This window comes from Manis javanica, chromosome 4, assembly GCF_040802235.1.
Source record: "Manis javanica isolate MJ-LG chromosome 4, MJ_LKY, whole genome shotgun sequence".
Classification (NCBI taxonomy): domain Eukaryota; kingdom Metazoa; phylum Chordata; class Mammalia; order Pholidota; family Manidae; genus Manis; species Manis javanica.
The window spans coordinates 94,897,756-94,914,480 of NC_133159.1; the positions used below are offsets into that span (position 1 = coordinate 94,897,756).

General features: G+C 37.7%; 2 protein-coding genes across 6 annotated transcripts in view; both read left to right on the forward strand.

Moving 5' to 3' along the window:
- DENND2C (DENN domain containing 2C) overlaps positions 1-2,325 on the forward strand; it is an 82,367-nt gene extending 80,042 nt beyond the window's left edge. For all 4 annotated transcript variants that reach the window (XM_017661807.3, XM_017661811.3, XM_037020007.2 and 1 more), the window contains exon 19: positions 452-2,325. In XM_017661807.3, coding sequence (XP_017517296.1) covers positions 452-483 — 32 coding nt within the window. In that variant the 3' untranslated portion in view covers positions 484-2,325. The remainder of the gene's footprint in view (positions 1-451) is intronic.
- A 148-nt stretch (positions 2,326-2,473) lies between these two features.
- On the forward strand, positions 2,474-15,062 carry BCAS2 (BCAS2 pre-mRNA processing factor). Of its 2 annotated transcripts, XM_017661812.3 has the most exons (7): positions 2,481-3,421; positions 3,530-3,622; positions 6,729-6,799; positions 8,662-8,823; positions 12,946-12,996; positions 13,606-13,686; positions 14,753-15,062. In XM_017661812.3, the coding sequence occupies exons 1-7, from the start codon at positions 3,329-3,331 to the stop codon at positions 14,877-14,879; spliced, it is 678 nt and encodes a 225-aa protein (XP_017517301.1). In that variant the 5' UTR covers positions 2,481-3,328; the 3' UTR covers positions 14,880-15,062. The 2 variants fall into 2 exon arrangements, with proteins under 2 accessions (XP_036875903.1, XP_017517301.1); XM_037020008.2 differs by lacking the exon at positions 8,662-8,823 and having other exon boundaries at positions 2,474-3,421.
- The last annotated feature ends 1,663 nt before the right edge of the window (positions 15,063-16,725 follow it).

Below are 16,725 nucleotides of genomic sequence, written 5' to 3' on the forward strand. Positions count from 1 at the left end.
CTTCAATATAAATAAATAAAGTAAAATAAAAAATTAGGCCCTATCCTTAACTAGCTGAGAAACCATGGACAATTTATGCCTAAAGGTATTTCATCTTTATACTATGGCATATTTCATACTTTATACTGTAACAGTGGTTCTCAGCTCTGAATACAATAGTATAATCTCTGGGGAGCTTAAATAAAAATCCCCTCCTACCCCGAGCTCCAAGAAATCACTAGGGAGCAAGCCAGGTGATTTGAACCTAGAATTAGGGTTGAAAGCCACTGGATTAGATAATGTGTGACTTCTATCTCTACAATTAGACACTCGGGGTTTTACTGACAGCCTGAGATGGCAGCTTACTCCTGGGCTGTTTTGAATGACTAGATTGTTAATACCTTGCTTCAAATAATGTAAAATAAATAAAAATGAACCAATGAGAGCCCACTCTACTCTTTTCTCCTTTTAGGAAGTAAAATGAAATTTCTGCAGAAGAAATAAAATCTTTGAGTGACCACCTCCATCCTAAAAGAGAACAAAAAGTGCTAAAGAAAATCCATTTCCAAGACTCAGGCCGCCCTGACGTATTCCACAACAGCCTGGGAAGCTGGAAAGGTTACAGAGTGGGCCAGGCTCTTGCAGGAGGAGTCTCCTGTTGCTGCTGTGGTGGTCACTGGAGAATTGTTGGGAGTAGTCTGGAACCAGTGCTTTCTTTACTCTGTCTCCTGGGTTTTTTTAAGTGGCCTTCTCTGTTTGATTCTTGGGCTCATTTGTGTTTCATTATTCATCTGTGAAGGCACTTGTCTTTTACGAGGGAAAGACTTAGTGTTCCAGTTAAAAAAACAGCTCAAAGATTAACACAATGAGAGAACTGCTGAGTTTAAGGCACTAGGGAGGCATGATAAAAGTGTAGAACACTATCCCTGCACACATAATCTCAACACTGAACTACCATGGCAGCTATGGGGCTGTTGGAGCTTAGAAATATACTCATCATGTATCTTTTTTTTTTAATGTTCTGTCTAGGGGAATCTCACTTATATGGAAACCCTACTTATTAGGGCTGTTATCATATAGAAGCAGACATCTTGCAACTTCTCAACATTATGTGACATTTGAATAGCTTGTCATGCATATCAATGATAAACTTTGTGGCATTATAGTTAATAGGAAAATGTTCTTTCAAGGGCATGAGAACCAGTTTTTTTTTTTAAGTGTCCACCCTGTGCCATGCACTATTGTACATGAACATATATGTCATCTTACTCAGTCTTTTAGTCAACTTCATGAGTTATTTGCATCTCCATTTTACTAATGAAGAAACTGGAATTCAAAGAGATTAAATGACTTGTCCCAAATTGCACAACAGAGCCAGAACTGAAGACAGGACTATTTGTTTATGAACACAGAGAAAATCGGTTAGCCCTGCAGGAAATTTGAGCTCTGTGGGAATATAGCTATTAAAAAAGTTCTCTTTTAAGCTGAAGTATACTAGAGCCAACTCTCAGCTCTGAGGATAAGGAAATTCAAACTTCAAATGCCTAAATGAGATACTTTTTTGGTTTCCCAAGAATTGCTGATCTTCTTGCTCTAGTTAAATTGGAATATGAACCCAGAATATGAACATTTCCTGCACACACACTGTATAATTGCCCCAGCCCTAAATATTTAAAGTGGTGGTGGTGACTGGGAAGAGGAATTTGTCAGGAATGGTGCAATTTTAGTAAATGCCATTTGTTTTCTTCAACTCCAGCTGTTCTTAACTGTCATAAAAGTATTCAAGCCTAACAATCTTACAGGTTGTATTATGATACACTTTATTGATGTGTACAATACTGTCATTACAACTAATTTGGGTTTGCATGAATTTATCTGAAACAGACACCATTTTGAGACTGGTGCTGTTAATTCCTATAGATGTAGATCCAGAAAACAGTACTGAGCCTGTGTCTTTTAAGAAATGTTTAAGAAGCTTACCCCAGCGGGGCTCCTAAGAGAACATCTCCATATTTGGCCTCTTCTAACACTCCAACCCTGAGGGAACAATTAATTGGGAATTAAGTTCTCATTAGAGTGTACGTTATTGTGGTGGATCTTGGCCATCTCTCTGAGACCTTTTTCTCAGGGATGACTGTGTTTTATCCCTGAGAGCTGAAGCAGTTTCCTTTTTTTAGGTCTGTTTTTTGTTTTGTTTTTGTAAAGTATGAATTCCGAGCATGTTTGCAAAATTGCTCAAGTTTGTGTAAAATATTGTTTACAGATCTTTTAATGAGTGAGCACAAAAGTTCCGTGGATCTCCTGGAGAATTTTAAATAAAATTGCCTAAGATGCAAAAATCTTCTACTTAACTTCTACTTAAATCTATAGCTAGCACATTTATGTGATGGTAGGTTAAAAGATAATCCAAATCGATCCTGAACACTAACCAGATTTACCAACCGGGGCCAACATTTTCAGGCTCGTAGCAAAGCCTGGATGTAGATTGCACGACGGTCAGGGTATATAATATAACACCCTTATTTGGTCTTTGACTTAGTCGCAGGGATGTGGGAGCGACGGGCCGGAGACCAAGAAGCAGAGCGCGGCTGGGAGGCTAGGCGGGGCACTATTCTATTACCGGAAATCGTAAAGGCAAATAATAGGACTTTCTGTGGCCTTGAAAGCAAAATGACAGGGTTTTTTAAAGTTGGGGTTGGTGGGCAGTTATCGATCTCAATCTCCATCCCTAAAGATCAGGTTCCTTTTCTTACGGAGATCCTAAAGCTTCGCGACTTCACTTGAATATTGGCGCCTACTTCTACAATCTAGGAAAGAACTGCACTGATCCAATTGATTGTCAGGGCGCCGAGAACGAACGGTGGGGATACAGCAAAGTTCAAGGGCAGCAAAGCCCAGCACAAGAGACAATAAGTTTAAGGGGAGAAGGTAGAAAAGGAAGCCTAAGTGAAAAACAAGGTTCTTTCTCCCCGCCAAATCCTAAAGCCAGTATCCCCTCCAAACGATTTAAAGGATTCCCCTCCCAGATACCAGCTTCCTGAAAGAGACCAAAAGCCCAACTTCTTTCCAACGCGCTATCAGTCGGAAGCAAAATAGTGGAACAGGCGGGGACAGGAAATTGAGAAATTCCCTTGAATCTAGGAAACAGCGGAGTGCGGGACGTCACGTCCGACCAAAACAATATGGCCGGGCAATTCCAACCAACCGGGCGAGCGCGCTTTCGGAATTATCACCTGAGCATGCGCCAAATCCAACGCGTAGGCGACGGGGAGTATATCAGCGGCTGGCGCAGGCGTAATAAAAGGGACCTGAATTTGCGCCGACTCAGAAAACTCAGGCGAGCCTGAGAATGGCGGGCACGGGTTTGGTGGCCGGAGAGGTTGTGGTGGATGCTCTGCCGTACTTTGACCAAGGCTATGAAGCGCCTGGGGTGCGGGAAGCGGTGAGTTCGGGGTATCTGTGTAGCTGGCCCAGCGCTTGCTGGCCCTTAGTGCTGGAAGAAGCGTCTTATAATTTACGGCCTCTCTCCTGGCCCCCGTTTCGTTCTTAGGCGGCGGCGCTAGTGGAGGAAGAAACTCGAAGATACCGACCTACGAAGAACTACCTGAGCTACCTGACGGCCCCGGATTATTCTGCCTTTGAAGTAAGTGCAATGTCGTGAGCCCACCGTATGAACTAGGGTCCTGTGAGTCTTTATTTTGGATTGAGAGCCTTAGCCACGTAGAAGCGAGTTTTAAATTCCGAACTTAACTATTGCTTGCCTAGCTGCTGTTTACCTATTTGTACACGTGTAATCAGTCCATGCGAAACACCTAAATAGATCAGCCTTCTCCAGGGTTTTTATCCCGAGATTCAGAATTGGGACTCTGCGAACTACCTAACTGCAGAAATAAGTGTGTCAGTTTTTACGAGTTAGGTTCCTTGTGTAAATTCTCAAAAGGAGCCTCTCCTCTCAAAGGTCGATTCTAAAACAAGTGATGGAGAGTTTTTAAATACATACAAGCCTCATTTGCTAAGCTTCTGAGAACCACTGTACGGCGACCTTTGTATCCACGCCTAGGTGTTAACCAAGTCAGTGTGAATGACTGAGGCAACAAACCCTATGTCGGTAATATACCGTTTAAATATTTAGCCTAGAAGTGCACCCAAGATACTGTATAGTGTCTAATGAGCTAAATGAAATGTAAAATATCATTTCTAAATTAATGAATTCTATTAGGCATTTTAATAATATATGTTTGGGGTTTCTCCCATTATAGGTAAGTATTTATGAAAGAATTCTGTTATTAAAACGCAGTATTTGTATTGAAGTAGCAAGAAAAAAATGTTGGTTAAGTTTTTAAGTAGGAGAGAGATGTTCCTCTGATACACTGTTTCCCTTTTTCTAAATGTCAGCCAAATATAGATGTTACCACATGAAGAACTAAGTACAGCAATGCTTCCTTATTAGATTGAGTTTTTAATGTTTTGGATAACTGCACTCAATGACAAACTTTAAAATAGTTGAACCAGTTTTTTTTTTTAGCTCTCTTAAATACAACATATGCCCTCTGTCTTAGTAATTAGGATACTGATTATTTAACCTTTTTAAAGAATAGGAGCTAAATAATGTCCTGAGCTCACTCTCTCAATCCTGTAAATAGCCCTGTGAACTGTATGACTATATGCTTATTATGCCAATTTTTTAAGATGGAAAAAGTGCAGCTTAGAAAGCCTAACTAATTTGCCAAGACCTTAAGTACTCCTTAATCTGCCTTTTCGAATCTGCTCTTAAATTAGTAAATTTATTTATGATGGTCTGGCACACAGTAAGTATTCATTAAATAAAATATACCAGGTATTGGGAAAAAGGATAGGCAAGGTCTATATACTCATGGAGCTTTCTAGGGCAAAGACATAATTAAGCAACTGAGATTGATAAACCTATATAGAGAATTAAAGTAGTGAGGGATAGAGGGTGGCTGGGTGACTGCTTTAGGTAGGATGGTTGAGGAAGGCCTAGCTAAGCGGGGATGAGAATGCTCCATGCTCAGGGATCTCTTTTGTCTTCACCACTCAATCTTCATTACTTAGAACAGTGCCTGTTACACATAAGCACCAGATATTTATCAGTTGAATGTATGAAGAACTTCTAAGGCAGTTTTATTTAATTAATACTTACTGTGTGCCAGACACACCTAGAGTTCTTTTCATGACTTAGCCCCCTGATGTTTGGCTCAAGCTTTGGAGAGAGTTGAGTTAAAATTCCAGGTCTATTACTGGCCGTGTGAATTACATAAGGGCTCCTTCCTTTGTTACAGGGCTCCAGATGGCTTGCACTGCATTTTTATAGTTTCTCTATTACCTGTTAGTTGTTCCTCCTTGTATGTCACTGTGCATAGCCTTATAGCTAGAATGTCTCAGTTTTCTGAAGGAAACTAAGATAACCACACTTTATAGAGTTGTGTGTAACTAAGCAATAATACAAAAAAATACTTTTTCCAACAAGAAATGCTTAATGCAAAACTTAAAGAGTGTGGGCTTCTGAAAGGCTTCTTTTGCTTACTCTTTAGTTTGATTGTTAAGATAGGTGAAACCCTCAAAAAATGGAAATTAGGTGGGATTACTGAGATACTACTATAAATGAATATTTCACTTAAGCAGTTCTTTACTTTCAGGTCATGAAATATACAGAACAGAAGTGGAATAGGATATTGACCAAAATAATGGACCTAAAGAAGTAGAGCTATACCATATCTTTATTTTTTTATTTTTTTTATTTTTTATTAAGGTATCACTGATAAACACCCTGTGAAGGTTTCACATGTAAAACAATGTGGTTACTACACTCACCCATATTATCAAGACCCTCCCATACCCCTTCAGTGTAGTAAGATGCCACAGTCACTACTTGTCTTCTCTGTGCTACACTGCCTTCCCCATGACGCCCCCACCCCTGACACCATGTGAACTAATCATGATACCCCTCAATCCCCTTCTCCCTCCCTCCCCACCTGCCCTCCCCCACTGCTCCTCTTTGGTAACCACTAGTCCCTTCTTGGAGTCTGTGAGTATGTTGCTGTTTTGTTCCTTTAGTTTTGCGTCGTTATTATACTCCACAAATGAGGGAAATCATTTGTATAGCATATCTTTGAAAATAGTAAAACTGTTAGAGCAGATAGCATAACTGGTTTCTTTTGCTTCTTCCTCCTCTGCAAAGAGTAAAGTGTGAAAATGGCAGCCAGGACCAAAAAGAAAGTGTAGGTTTAGACTAACAGTCCTAAAGCAAATTATTTATGTCCAAGTCTACTCCTCTCTTCCTGTGCCCTCAGTGAATACAGAGATCCATAGTTCTCGACACTGGCTTCCCTTTACAGTCAGCTGGTGAGTTAAAAACAAAAGTTATAATCATGTCCAGTTTCTTTCTAAGAAAATTCAATCAGAGTTGGGGAGAGGGGTGAGATGTGACACACTGGAATTGTTTTCAAAGCTTCCAACTGATTCTGATGTGCTGCTGGGACTGAGAAGCACTAATCTAAGATTAATCCTTCTCTTCTGTAGACCCCTTTACATAGGAAATGTGTGTGTGTGCTTCAGATCCTACAGTGCACTTACCCCCAGAGAATATGAGGGGGGAGGGAAATGATCCATTATAATGGGTAGTAAGAAATATGAATATTTAAGTAGGTTAGATTCATTATTCGTTTGTTGGTTGTTAATTTCAGTTTGTTCATACGATTTTGGAAATAATTCTCTGATTTATACCTCAGACTGACATAATGAGAAATGAATTTGAAAGACTGGCAGCTCGACAACCAATTGAATTGCTCAGTATGAAACGGTAAGTCTTTTTTCTGGGTTTAGCTGAACTCAAATCATTGTTTAGCTTTAATTTACAAGTAAAACTGCTATAACCATGTAAAAAGCAGTGTTGAAAAGAGAAAATTCTTGTGTTTTTACATGTTTATGTTTTTTTATGTATTAAGTGGCTCATAGTCCTGTATTAATGTTTAAAAATATTCTTTGCACCATTATCTAAAAATGCAAAATCCAACAGTGAGAATAGTATATTGTAATGAAGTTCATGTTTAAGAATTCCCAAGGAAATGTTCCTAATTAGACATCTAGTTCTTCACGGATAACAGATAGAGAGTGAAACCAGTATTAATGACTTGTCATGATCCCTGCTTCCTTCTTAACACCAGGCAGCATTAGTAAACACAGAATGCCTGGATAGTTTGACTTTGGTTCTCCTCCTGTGCCACTTTCTACAAAACTGTTTCTCCTTCCTCAGGGAAAAAACCAAAACACCCTTTGCTTCTTCCTTTAACATGGAGAATTGGATGCCATGATATCTAAGGTCCCTTTCAGCTCTAAGATAACTATGAAATTATGAGTCCCACTATGTCAAAGCAGAGGTCCTGTGAACAGTAGTGCTGTCCTGCCAGCATATTGTACAGATTAGAAGAGGGCTTTGAGTCTGTAGAACCAGAGGACTGGGTTTGCTGTGCTCCATTTCCTGTCTGGCTATTGTGTGCGATAAAGGCAGAACAACTAACAGGACTCCTCAGTTCTTCCATTTCCAGGTGCCTGTGTTGTAAGGATTTTTGTGATAGTGGCTCCTTTATGGCAGCATTTTTTTTTTGGTACCATTAATATACAATCACATGAGCAACACTGTGGTTAATAGATAACTCCCCATTACAGTCACTGTCCATCAGCGTAGTACGATGCTTTAGAGTCACTACTTGTCTTCTCTGTGCTGTAGTGTATGGTAGTATGTTTTAAACAATAGGTAAGTGACCCATTAAGCAGTGGATTATAAAGTAAATTTAGTAAGGTACCACAGCACTTTTTTAAGGAAATAGGGTAGAAAATGTCAGCATGTATTGCATGTAAAGGTAAGTATTGTTTTGTGAAACAACTTCTCAGCTATGTGTATTTGTGTACTGGGTCACGTGTAAAATATCTCTTATGTGGGGTATAGTCAGAAGTTTGAAAAATGCTACAATTATGGTATATGTGTAAGCTTGTTTTTTTTTTTCTTTTTTTTTTAAAGGCAGTGGTTTATTATTTTGATTCCAGTTGCATATTCCTCAGTCTTTCATAGGAATAATTTGGACTTTTACAGTATCTAGTAAAAAATATTAAAATAGAAATTAAAACTTAATTTGTAGTGACTCAAAAATGAGCTGAGATTTATGAAGAGCATATTTTCTGGCTATATTGTCAGTATTGAAAGATGGGATAGGATGAAGAGAGAATAGAGTGAGGTCCAAATGCAAGGAATTATATCCCTTCCCATTTTTTTCTTCAGAGTAGTGTAGGTCTTTGGATCAGAAACTGGATGATGTAGTGTTTTTTACAAAAATAATAGCATAGTTTTTTTGTATCCTGTTCTTTTCCCTTAATATATTACAAACACCTTTGGTAACATCTTTTAATAATACAACAATGCTTTATATGAAAGTATTGTAGTTTACTGTTAAATTCACATTGAGTAGTTTTTTACTGCTGTATGTAATGATGCTAAATCTTGCTTATAAACTGATTGTTTCTTAAAATAAATAGGTTTCTAATTGCAAGGTCTGCATCTCCAGTGTCCTGTGATTTTTACAGTGTACATAAACCCTTGAGGCAGTCTTTTGGAAGGAGAAGTAAAGGTTTGGGGAATGATGGAGTTTTATTGTTGTTTAATTGCAGATATGAACTTCCAGCCCCTTCCTCAGGTCAGAAAAACGACATTACTGCATGGCAAGAATGTGTTAACAATTCTATGGCCCAGTTAGAGCATCAGGCAGTTCGAATCGAAAATCTAGAACTAATGTCACAGCATGGATGCAATGCCTGGAAAGTATATAATGAGTAAGAAGTTTTTAGTGTTATTTTAAACCCTTCCCCGCACACCTTTGGTATTTTCTTTAAATGTGGGAATTGGGATAAAAATAGTATAACTGGGCTTTCACTTGGGATCATGTCCTAGAACTGCAACCTGTAGGAAAGACCACTGCTTTGAGACCTACCTCAAAGTTGGAAGAGTACTAAGGGCATCTAAACCAAACTGTTTATTGTGTAATACTCTAATTAAAGTGAGTATTGTGGTCTGATTTACAAACCACAATCTGGCAGAATGTCCTCCTTAATGTGGGGGATTACTTATCCAGTCAATTCTCATTGGTTGCTTATGAGGTTCTGTCAAGTGGCCTTAGCAAATACTGTATCATTTCTCTTAGGGGGAATGTGCATACACATGTGTGTTCACACATATCCCACATATATTATAATCCTAAATCCTAAAAGCAACTCATCTGGCACATTCTGTTTTCTTTATTTTGTAAAAGAGAAAAGAAAGTTTAGAAGTGTTAAGTAACTTGCCGAAGTTGGAAATTAAATTCCGTCTTTGATCATCTCTGTCTGAGGCCTGAAACAAAAAGGCAGAGCATCTTGTACTTCAGCTGGAAAAGTGCACATCCAACAGCTCATAAGTTTTTGATGTTCAGTGATCCCACAAGTGATCAGAGAACAGGTATTGCTTTTGGGGTTAGAAAAAAGTTTGCATGAGCAGGCAAATTCACAAATACAGAATCTGCAAATAATGAGAATTGACTGTAAGTAGAGAATTAACACCAGAAACAGTGTCAGACCACTGAGCTTCTATTTCTGTTCCATGTAACTAGCATTAGCTTTGGATTTTGTTCTCTCTCTGGTGTTTAGTTTACTTATTTGTAAAATTTGGTTGTTAAATGATCTCAATGGTCCCTTTGAACCCTGAAATTCTGCTATTAAGTAGAGTTTAAGGAAAAAAGGTTCACTAGAACGTCATGACTCTGCAGAAAACAATGTTTCCTGAAACAATAAAGCAAAACCACAAAATGATACTTCCCTCAGATTTTTAGAATTAAATGTTTTAAATTTTTATGTCCACATAAGGATTCATTGGGCAAAATCCAGAAGCTGGGAAACTGTGGAACAAACAGTTCCATTTATTTGAATATGTTGCAAGGGGGATAAAGGAAAAATGGGATCAGGATGATTAGGAAATTTAAGAGGCAGATCAATCAAAAAAATGTATTTCACAAAGTGGAAAAACGTGATCCTTTTACTCAAGAAGCTTTATCTAATTGAGACAAAATAATCTGTACCAAATAACCAGTGGTCCTCTTCTGTCAGAATGGGGGCAATTGATGAATTATGTGCTGTGATCTTCAAACTACAGAGATCAGAGAAGAGACATTAATAATTGAGGTCATTAGATGCTGCACATCGCTAATCATCAGGGAAATGCAAATTAAAACTACAATGAGATATCACCGCACACCAGTTAGGATGGCCAACATCCAACAGATGGAAAACAGCAAATGCTGGCAGGATGTGGAGAAAGGGGAACCCTCCTACACTGTTGGTGGGAATGTAAATTAGTTCAACCATTGTGGAAAGCAATATTGAGGTTCCTCAAAAAACTAAAAATGGAAATAAAATTTGACCCAGTAATTCCACTCCTAGGAATTTACCCAAAAAAAACAAGAACCCTGATTCAAAAAGACATATGTACCCCTATGTTTATCACAGCACTGTTTACAGTAGCCAAGGTATGGAAGCAATCTAAATGTCCATCAGTAGATGAATGGATAAAGAAGATGTAGTACATATACACAATGGAATATTATTCAGCCATAAGAAGAAAACAAATCCTACCATTTGCAGCATCATGGATGGAGCTAGAGGGTATTATGTTCAGTGAAATAAGCCAGGCAGAGAAAGACAAGTACCAAATGATTTCCCTCATTTGTGGAGTATAACAGCAAAGCAAAACTGAAGGAACAAAACAGCAGCAACTCATAGACTCCAAGAAGGGACTAGTGGTTACCAAAGGGGTTGGGAAGTGGTGGGGGAAGAAGGGAATTAAGGAGCACTGTGATTAGCACTCACAATACAGGTAGGTCACAGGAAAGGCAGTACAGCACAAAGACAAGTAATGACTATAAAATCTTACTATGCTGATAGATAGTGACTAATGGGGGGCGGGGTGAGGACTTGATAATGTGGGGGAATGTTGAAACCACATGTTGTAACCTTTATAAGATTGTGTATCAATGATTTTAATTAAAAGAAAATGGGATATTTAAAAAGGGTAAGATTTGGATATTTAGAAGAGAGTGAGAACATTCTATGAATGGAGGGAAATATGTGTGCACTAGGGGAGAAACATTAAATTGAAGGAATGTCACTTTCAACTTGCCTTGAAATCTTTAATAATTCCCCACTACCTGTAAGATAAGGTACAGACTTTAACATGGTATTCGAGGCGAGAGACTGTAATTGAGACTAGTTCTGTCCTTTACTCTTGTTTTGTCCTCCTGGAAAGCCTTTACATTCTACCTAAATTAAGTTTATATGAGGCGCAGCTGTAATCTGCTTCTTTGTCTTGCCTGATTGAAATTCTGCCTTTGGTACTTTCTACCTCTGAGTAACTGTACAAATTATGATGCTTATCACTTGTTTTCCATTTAACCACATAACACTCTATAGTGTTGGCCATTCCCCTGAGCATATTTTGTCTCCTCCAAATCCCATAGATGCTTCTCCAGAGGAGGTGTACTACAACTTATCAAAGTAAATTTTCTTTGCTCATGAAAATATTTGAGAGTGTCAGACATGCTGGTTAGAAAGCTTTTATAGTTTTAAATAGGTCTTGTTGCAGGACTGCTTAAAAAATATATATTCATTAACAAGGAGAGAGTTCTGTGCTTGCAACTCAAGGAAAACCTTCAAGTTCAGCCCCCAATTTTACATATCAGCAGACTTAGCCCAGGGATTTCAGGTAACTCATGCAAGGATACACACAGCTGTTTAGCGTAGAGTTGGAAGTAGAACTCAAGTCTTCTGGCTCCTGTGATACAATGCAGTAAATTTTAATAGAAATATGTTCAGAGTACTTGAAGGAGGAACCTCTATACTTAAGAGGGAACATGGTAGGAGGGAGAAGACAGCCATAAACTGGGCTTTCAGGAAGAGGTAATTCAAAGGAAACCTCCCTGTTAATGGTCAGAGGTCAGGAAAAAAGTACTGGCTTTATTGTCTTGGAGTGATTGTTGAAGTCAAGCAAAGTGGGATAAGCTGAAGGAAAGCCTGGAGAGGCATAGCTGTTTGAACACCAAATCTTGAAAGAACTGCATTTAGAGAAAGGAAATCAGTCAATAGAAATAGAAGAGGAACTCAGGAGAACAGCAGGAAATTTTAATTACGAAAGCCAGTAAACTTGGATCTAGAGCAAGAGCCTAGGAGGGCCAGTGTGGTTGATATGGACCCTTAAAAGAAATTTCTGCATTTAGAGAAAATTGATATGTGTGTGAATTATATCTCAATAAAAAAAAGGTTGAAATCTACCCTTGAATCACTTCTCTAATGATAAGAATTGCATGCTATTCTGTATTGCTCAACTTTTCCCGTGTGCTAGCTAGAGCCAGCTTGGACTGGAATATCAATCTCCAGCCTTCCACAACAGTTTTTTTCTCTTTCTAGTTAGCAGTGGACAGGAGGGGAGAATGACAAGATAAATGTAGATACAGAAACATAGAACTATAAAGGAGTTAAAACGAGAACACTCATATTTCCCATCTTCTCTGTGAAAAGTAATGACAATTTAAGAGCTGACATAAGTACATAAAATCAGAGTATCATTAAACTGTTTTGGTCAAGAGACTTGAAGTAGAATTCAGCTCTGACTTTGCTGTCACCTTAACCAAGTTACTTAATTGTTTTAAGGTTAGTGTTCTCACATGTGATATAATCATACTTACCTCAAAGAATTCTTGAGAGAATTAGCTGATATTTATAGATTATCTAACATGGTGTTTAGCACAGAAAGCTCAATAAATATTAACTACTTAGAAAAATTTGACCTTGTCAGACCTTAGAATTCCACTTTTAATGGTACTATTAGATTATAGTGTACGTTAATCTGATTTTCTTCTTTTCCTTCCTTAGAAATCTAGTTCATATGATTGAACACGCACAGAAAGAGCTCCAGAAGTTAAGGTAAATTGTTTTCTCCTCTAATTTTAGAATAAAGTTTAGGTGAACCCTTAGTAAGAGTTAAGAAAAAGAAATCAATGGACTTTAGCTTTTTGAGATTAAACAGTTGATGGTCCACTCTGTCTAGCATATAGTGTTTGGTTTATCCTGAGTGAAGGTGATAAGGTCTGAAAACATCTCTACTAGGACATTTGTAATTTACAACTCTGTAGACATTGAAAAGGCATTTTAAAACTAGACAGTTACAGAATAATTTGTATAGTCTGACTTATTTAAAAAAGCTAATCTCTCCATGCACATACACATACAGGAAAGAGTCTGTAAGGATGCCCACCGTAAACTGAACAGCAGTTACCAAGGAGGAGGAACTTTGGGTTTTTATTTTGTGTGTGTGCATATATGTATATATGTTTAGTTTTTCACAGTAAGCATGTTTTATGAAATTCGTAATTGAAATATAATTAGAAAAAAGGTAATTATTGAAATTAGTTTATGAACTGTATGTACCTGTTATTCTCAAGGGTAAAGATGTATTATATTGACTATTGGTTTTTCTGTTGATTTTAGTCTTTTGTTAAAATACAGGTAGGTTGTATAAATAATTTTTTACAGGAAACATATTCAAGATTTAAACTGGCAGCGAAAGAACATGCAGCTCACTGCTGGATCAAAATTAAGAGAAATGGAGTCAACGTAAGTATCCATAATTACATCATCTTTTAAATTGCTTAGCACATTTTAAGATCAAGATTCAGCAATATGATTCAAACAGTATTCAGATAGGCTACCACAAGTGTCAGATACACTTTTCTTCTGAATTCCACTTTTCACTGCCACTGCCTCTCTGAAGAGTGGACTTGAAGGCAGTGGGAGAGTTATAAACAAAAACAACCCCCGCTAATTGATGCTGTTCTTCAAATGCCCCGTTTTCCAGTATTTCTTTCTCTGAATAGGATTCTACCTATAATCTCCTTTTAAAGGGGGAGAAAAATTAGATTTTTTTTTTAACTCTTAGAGAAGGGACATTCCATACTTTCTTGATAATTTCTCTCAGTATTTTCCTCTTCGTGTATGTTTTATTTTTAAATGTTCTTCATGTACACATCAGTTAATGTAAATCCCTACATATAATCATGTATTTAGGGTGCTTTTTCTCTTGCTTTGTTGTTTCCCTATTCACCCTCATCACCACATCATTTTCCTTGTTCCACATTCCCCTCTACCTCCACGTAACCATGTTATCAGTCTATTATACATCTTTTCATATTTTTCCTCAAAGCTAATATCTTCTAAATATTCATGTGTTTCTTTTCATGTGTTCTAGAGATTATCTCTGGGTGAATGGGAAGGCTCCTTGAATCTGTAAAATTTATCAGTTGTAGAAATTTTTACACCATTTTTCTTCAACACCACCTTTGCACTGTTGTCCCTCCTTTCTGTTAATCCAGTTAAATACTGTCTTCCATCACTCTTTCCTGTCTCTTCAACTCTTCTAATTTGCTTTTTTTAATTAAAATTTTTGAAGGTAATTGTAGATTGACATATAATTTCAATAATACAGAGAGCTTCCACGTACCCTTTATTTATTTTCTACCAGTTGTGCCTCACTTTTTAAAATGGAAAGTTAAAGGTCAAGGTTAGTGTTATGGCCCTGGCTGAAAATGTATATACAAGAAAATATTATAAGAGAAATTTTACATTGAGTGATTTTCTTTTTCTTTTTCTTTTTTTTTGTTTATTTTCTTATTTGTCTTTCTAGTTGGGTATCCCTGGTCAGTAAAAATTACGAGATTGAAAGAACTATTGTGCAATTAGAAAATGAAATCTTTCAAATGAAGCAGCAACATGGAGAGGCAAACAAAGAAAACATCCGGCAAGACTTCTGAAAAGACAAATTAATTTGATGGGTTGAAGGGGAGGCAAGTTGGGCTTTCACAGAAGATAGGCATCTGAACTATGAAGGACAACAGCATCTTACAGAAATCAATTGTTAAGTGTTTAGAGGTCACAGTATATGGACTATTACATTCTCTTTGTACATTTTACCAAAATAAAAAATTTCAACTTGTTGGTATTTTTTTTTTTTTTGCCATAAGAAAAACTTTAGATTCTTCTTAAGTTAAGAAAAGGGCCTGAAATGCAAGAAAGGTCCCTTCCCCTTGTAGACGTGACTATTCTGTCACATCATTTCCACTATCCTCTGTCCCATCTCTTCTCTCCCCAACAGATTCAGCCTAGCTAAAAATGTGCCTTTGTTGAATTAAATTATTCCCCGTTTTTCATCTGCACTTCCAAGACAGAGTGATTAGATGGAAAACATGGGCTTTTGGCAAGGTAAAAGGAAGCATACATATTAAGGAATCCCTGGAGCATTCTGAGCCCAGGAATGGCAAGACCCAAGATCACCATTGCTGACAGTGGGCAACTCCTGTACTTCTAGATCATGTTTGATCTTGACTAGAACATTCCTCTGTAGCTCAAGGGAGCGCCCCTCCACACCCATCTGCTCAGTCTCCTATAAGCTTTGTACTCTCACTCCCTTTCTTTGAATTCCATGTTTTCCTTATCCCAGGTCTAACTGGATTGTAAAGTTTATTAAATAAAAACTAAATAACAAAGCCCATTATTGGAGGAAGGAGTAAGATGAAGTACTAGAACAATGCTTCTCAAATTTTTCTTCCTGGAGAGATAGTACCACTTTGGGTTGCTGGTTTAAGATAACTTGAAGTGATGTGACATGAACACCAAATGTTGCGATCTTTTGATTTTTTTTTCCCCCATAGGAGGTCTCATTCCACTGCATACTCCAATTTGTGGCATCTTTTACTCAGATCCAAGAAATTGTATCTTCTGCTATTCCCTGCCTGAAAGAGTAGACTTCAGGTAATTCCTGCCCTTTCCCAAACTCTTCTCTCCAGTGATAGCCTCTCAGAGTCCTCTGTTGTACTATTTTTCCAGTAAATCCTAGTCCTGTGGTAGTCACTAGTATTGCAAACACTTGCCTGTTTCTTTGGCCTCAGTGAGTTCGGTGTGCCATGTCCAAGACGTATTACTCCAGAAAGAGGCGGCTGTGGTGACAGTCACTAAATATGACTGGTAGTTCTGTTAGACTGATCATACTCAGTTTTTGTCCCATTGATTGAGACTCCTTTCTTGTTCATAAATAATTATGTAGAGTTTGAGGGTGGCCCCAACAAAGTATAGAGAAAACAAGTCCACATGACATTGTATGAACTACAGCAAGTTAACATGTGAGCCAATGAACCGCCTGTTTCATAAGTCATTGAGTTGAATTTTCTATCACTTGCAACATATAAACTGTTCTGTTTATGCCCCTCTAGATAAAAAACCCAAGTTTCTGCTATTTTATTTGTTTTTCTAAAAAGAGATGACATACAGCAAAATACTTGATTTTTACAATGTTTATCTCACAGTATGCACTTTGATTGGAGTTTCTGTCATCGTACAGGGAAAATACTGGGCAGAGTTAAGAATGAAATAGTCATACTCAGAGAAAGTGAGCTTCCTAGCCCGTATGAAAGAAATCTTTCAAGTTCACTGGCATCTATATAATCTGCCTTAAATATTTTAGTTCATTACCCTTTGTAATATTTTAAAATTTAATTTTAATTAAAAAGTACATACTTTCTTCCCCTACCCTTCCTCCCTCTTTTCCTTTCTCCTGTCCTGTCCCAGTCGAGTAGTTTTCTTTCTTATTGAAGTATAGTTGGT

What these genes read in the sequence shown, in the direction of transcription:
- BCAS2 (XM_017661812.3), top strand. Translation starts at nt 3,329, where the DNA reads ATGGCGGGCACGGGTTTGGTGGCCGGAGAGGTTGTGGTGGATGCTCTG. An exon ending in GAATTGCTCAGTATGAAACG is followed by an intron (nt 6,800 to 8,661) that starts GTAAGTCTTTTT and finishes GTTTAATTGCAG; the next exon opens with ATATGAACTTCCAGCCCCTT. An exon ending in GCCTGGAAAGTATATAATGA is followed by an intron (nt 8,824 to 12,945) that starts GTAAGAAGTTTT and finishes TTCCTTCCTTAG; the next exon opens with AAATCTAGTTCATATGATTG.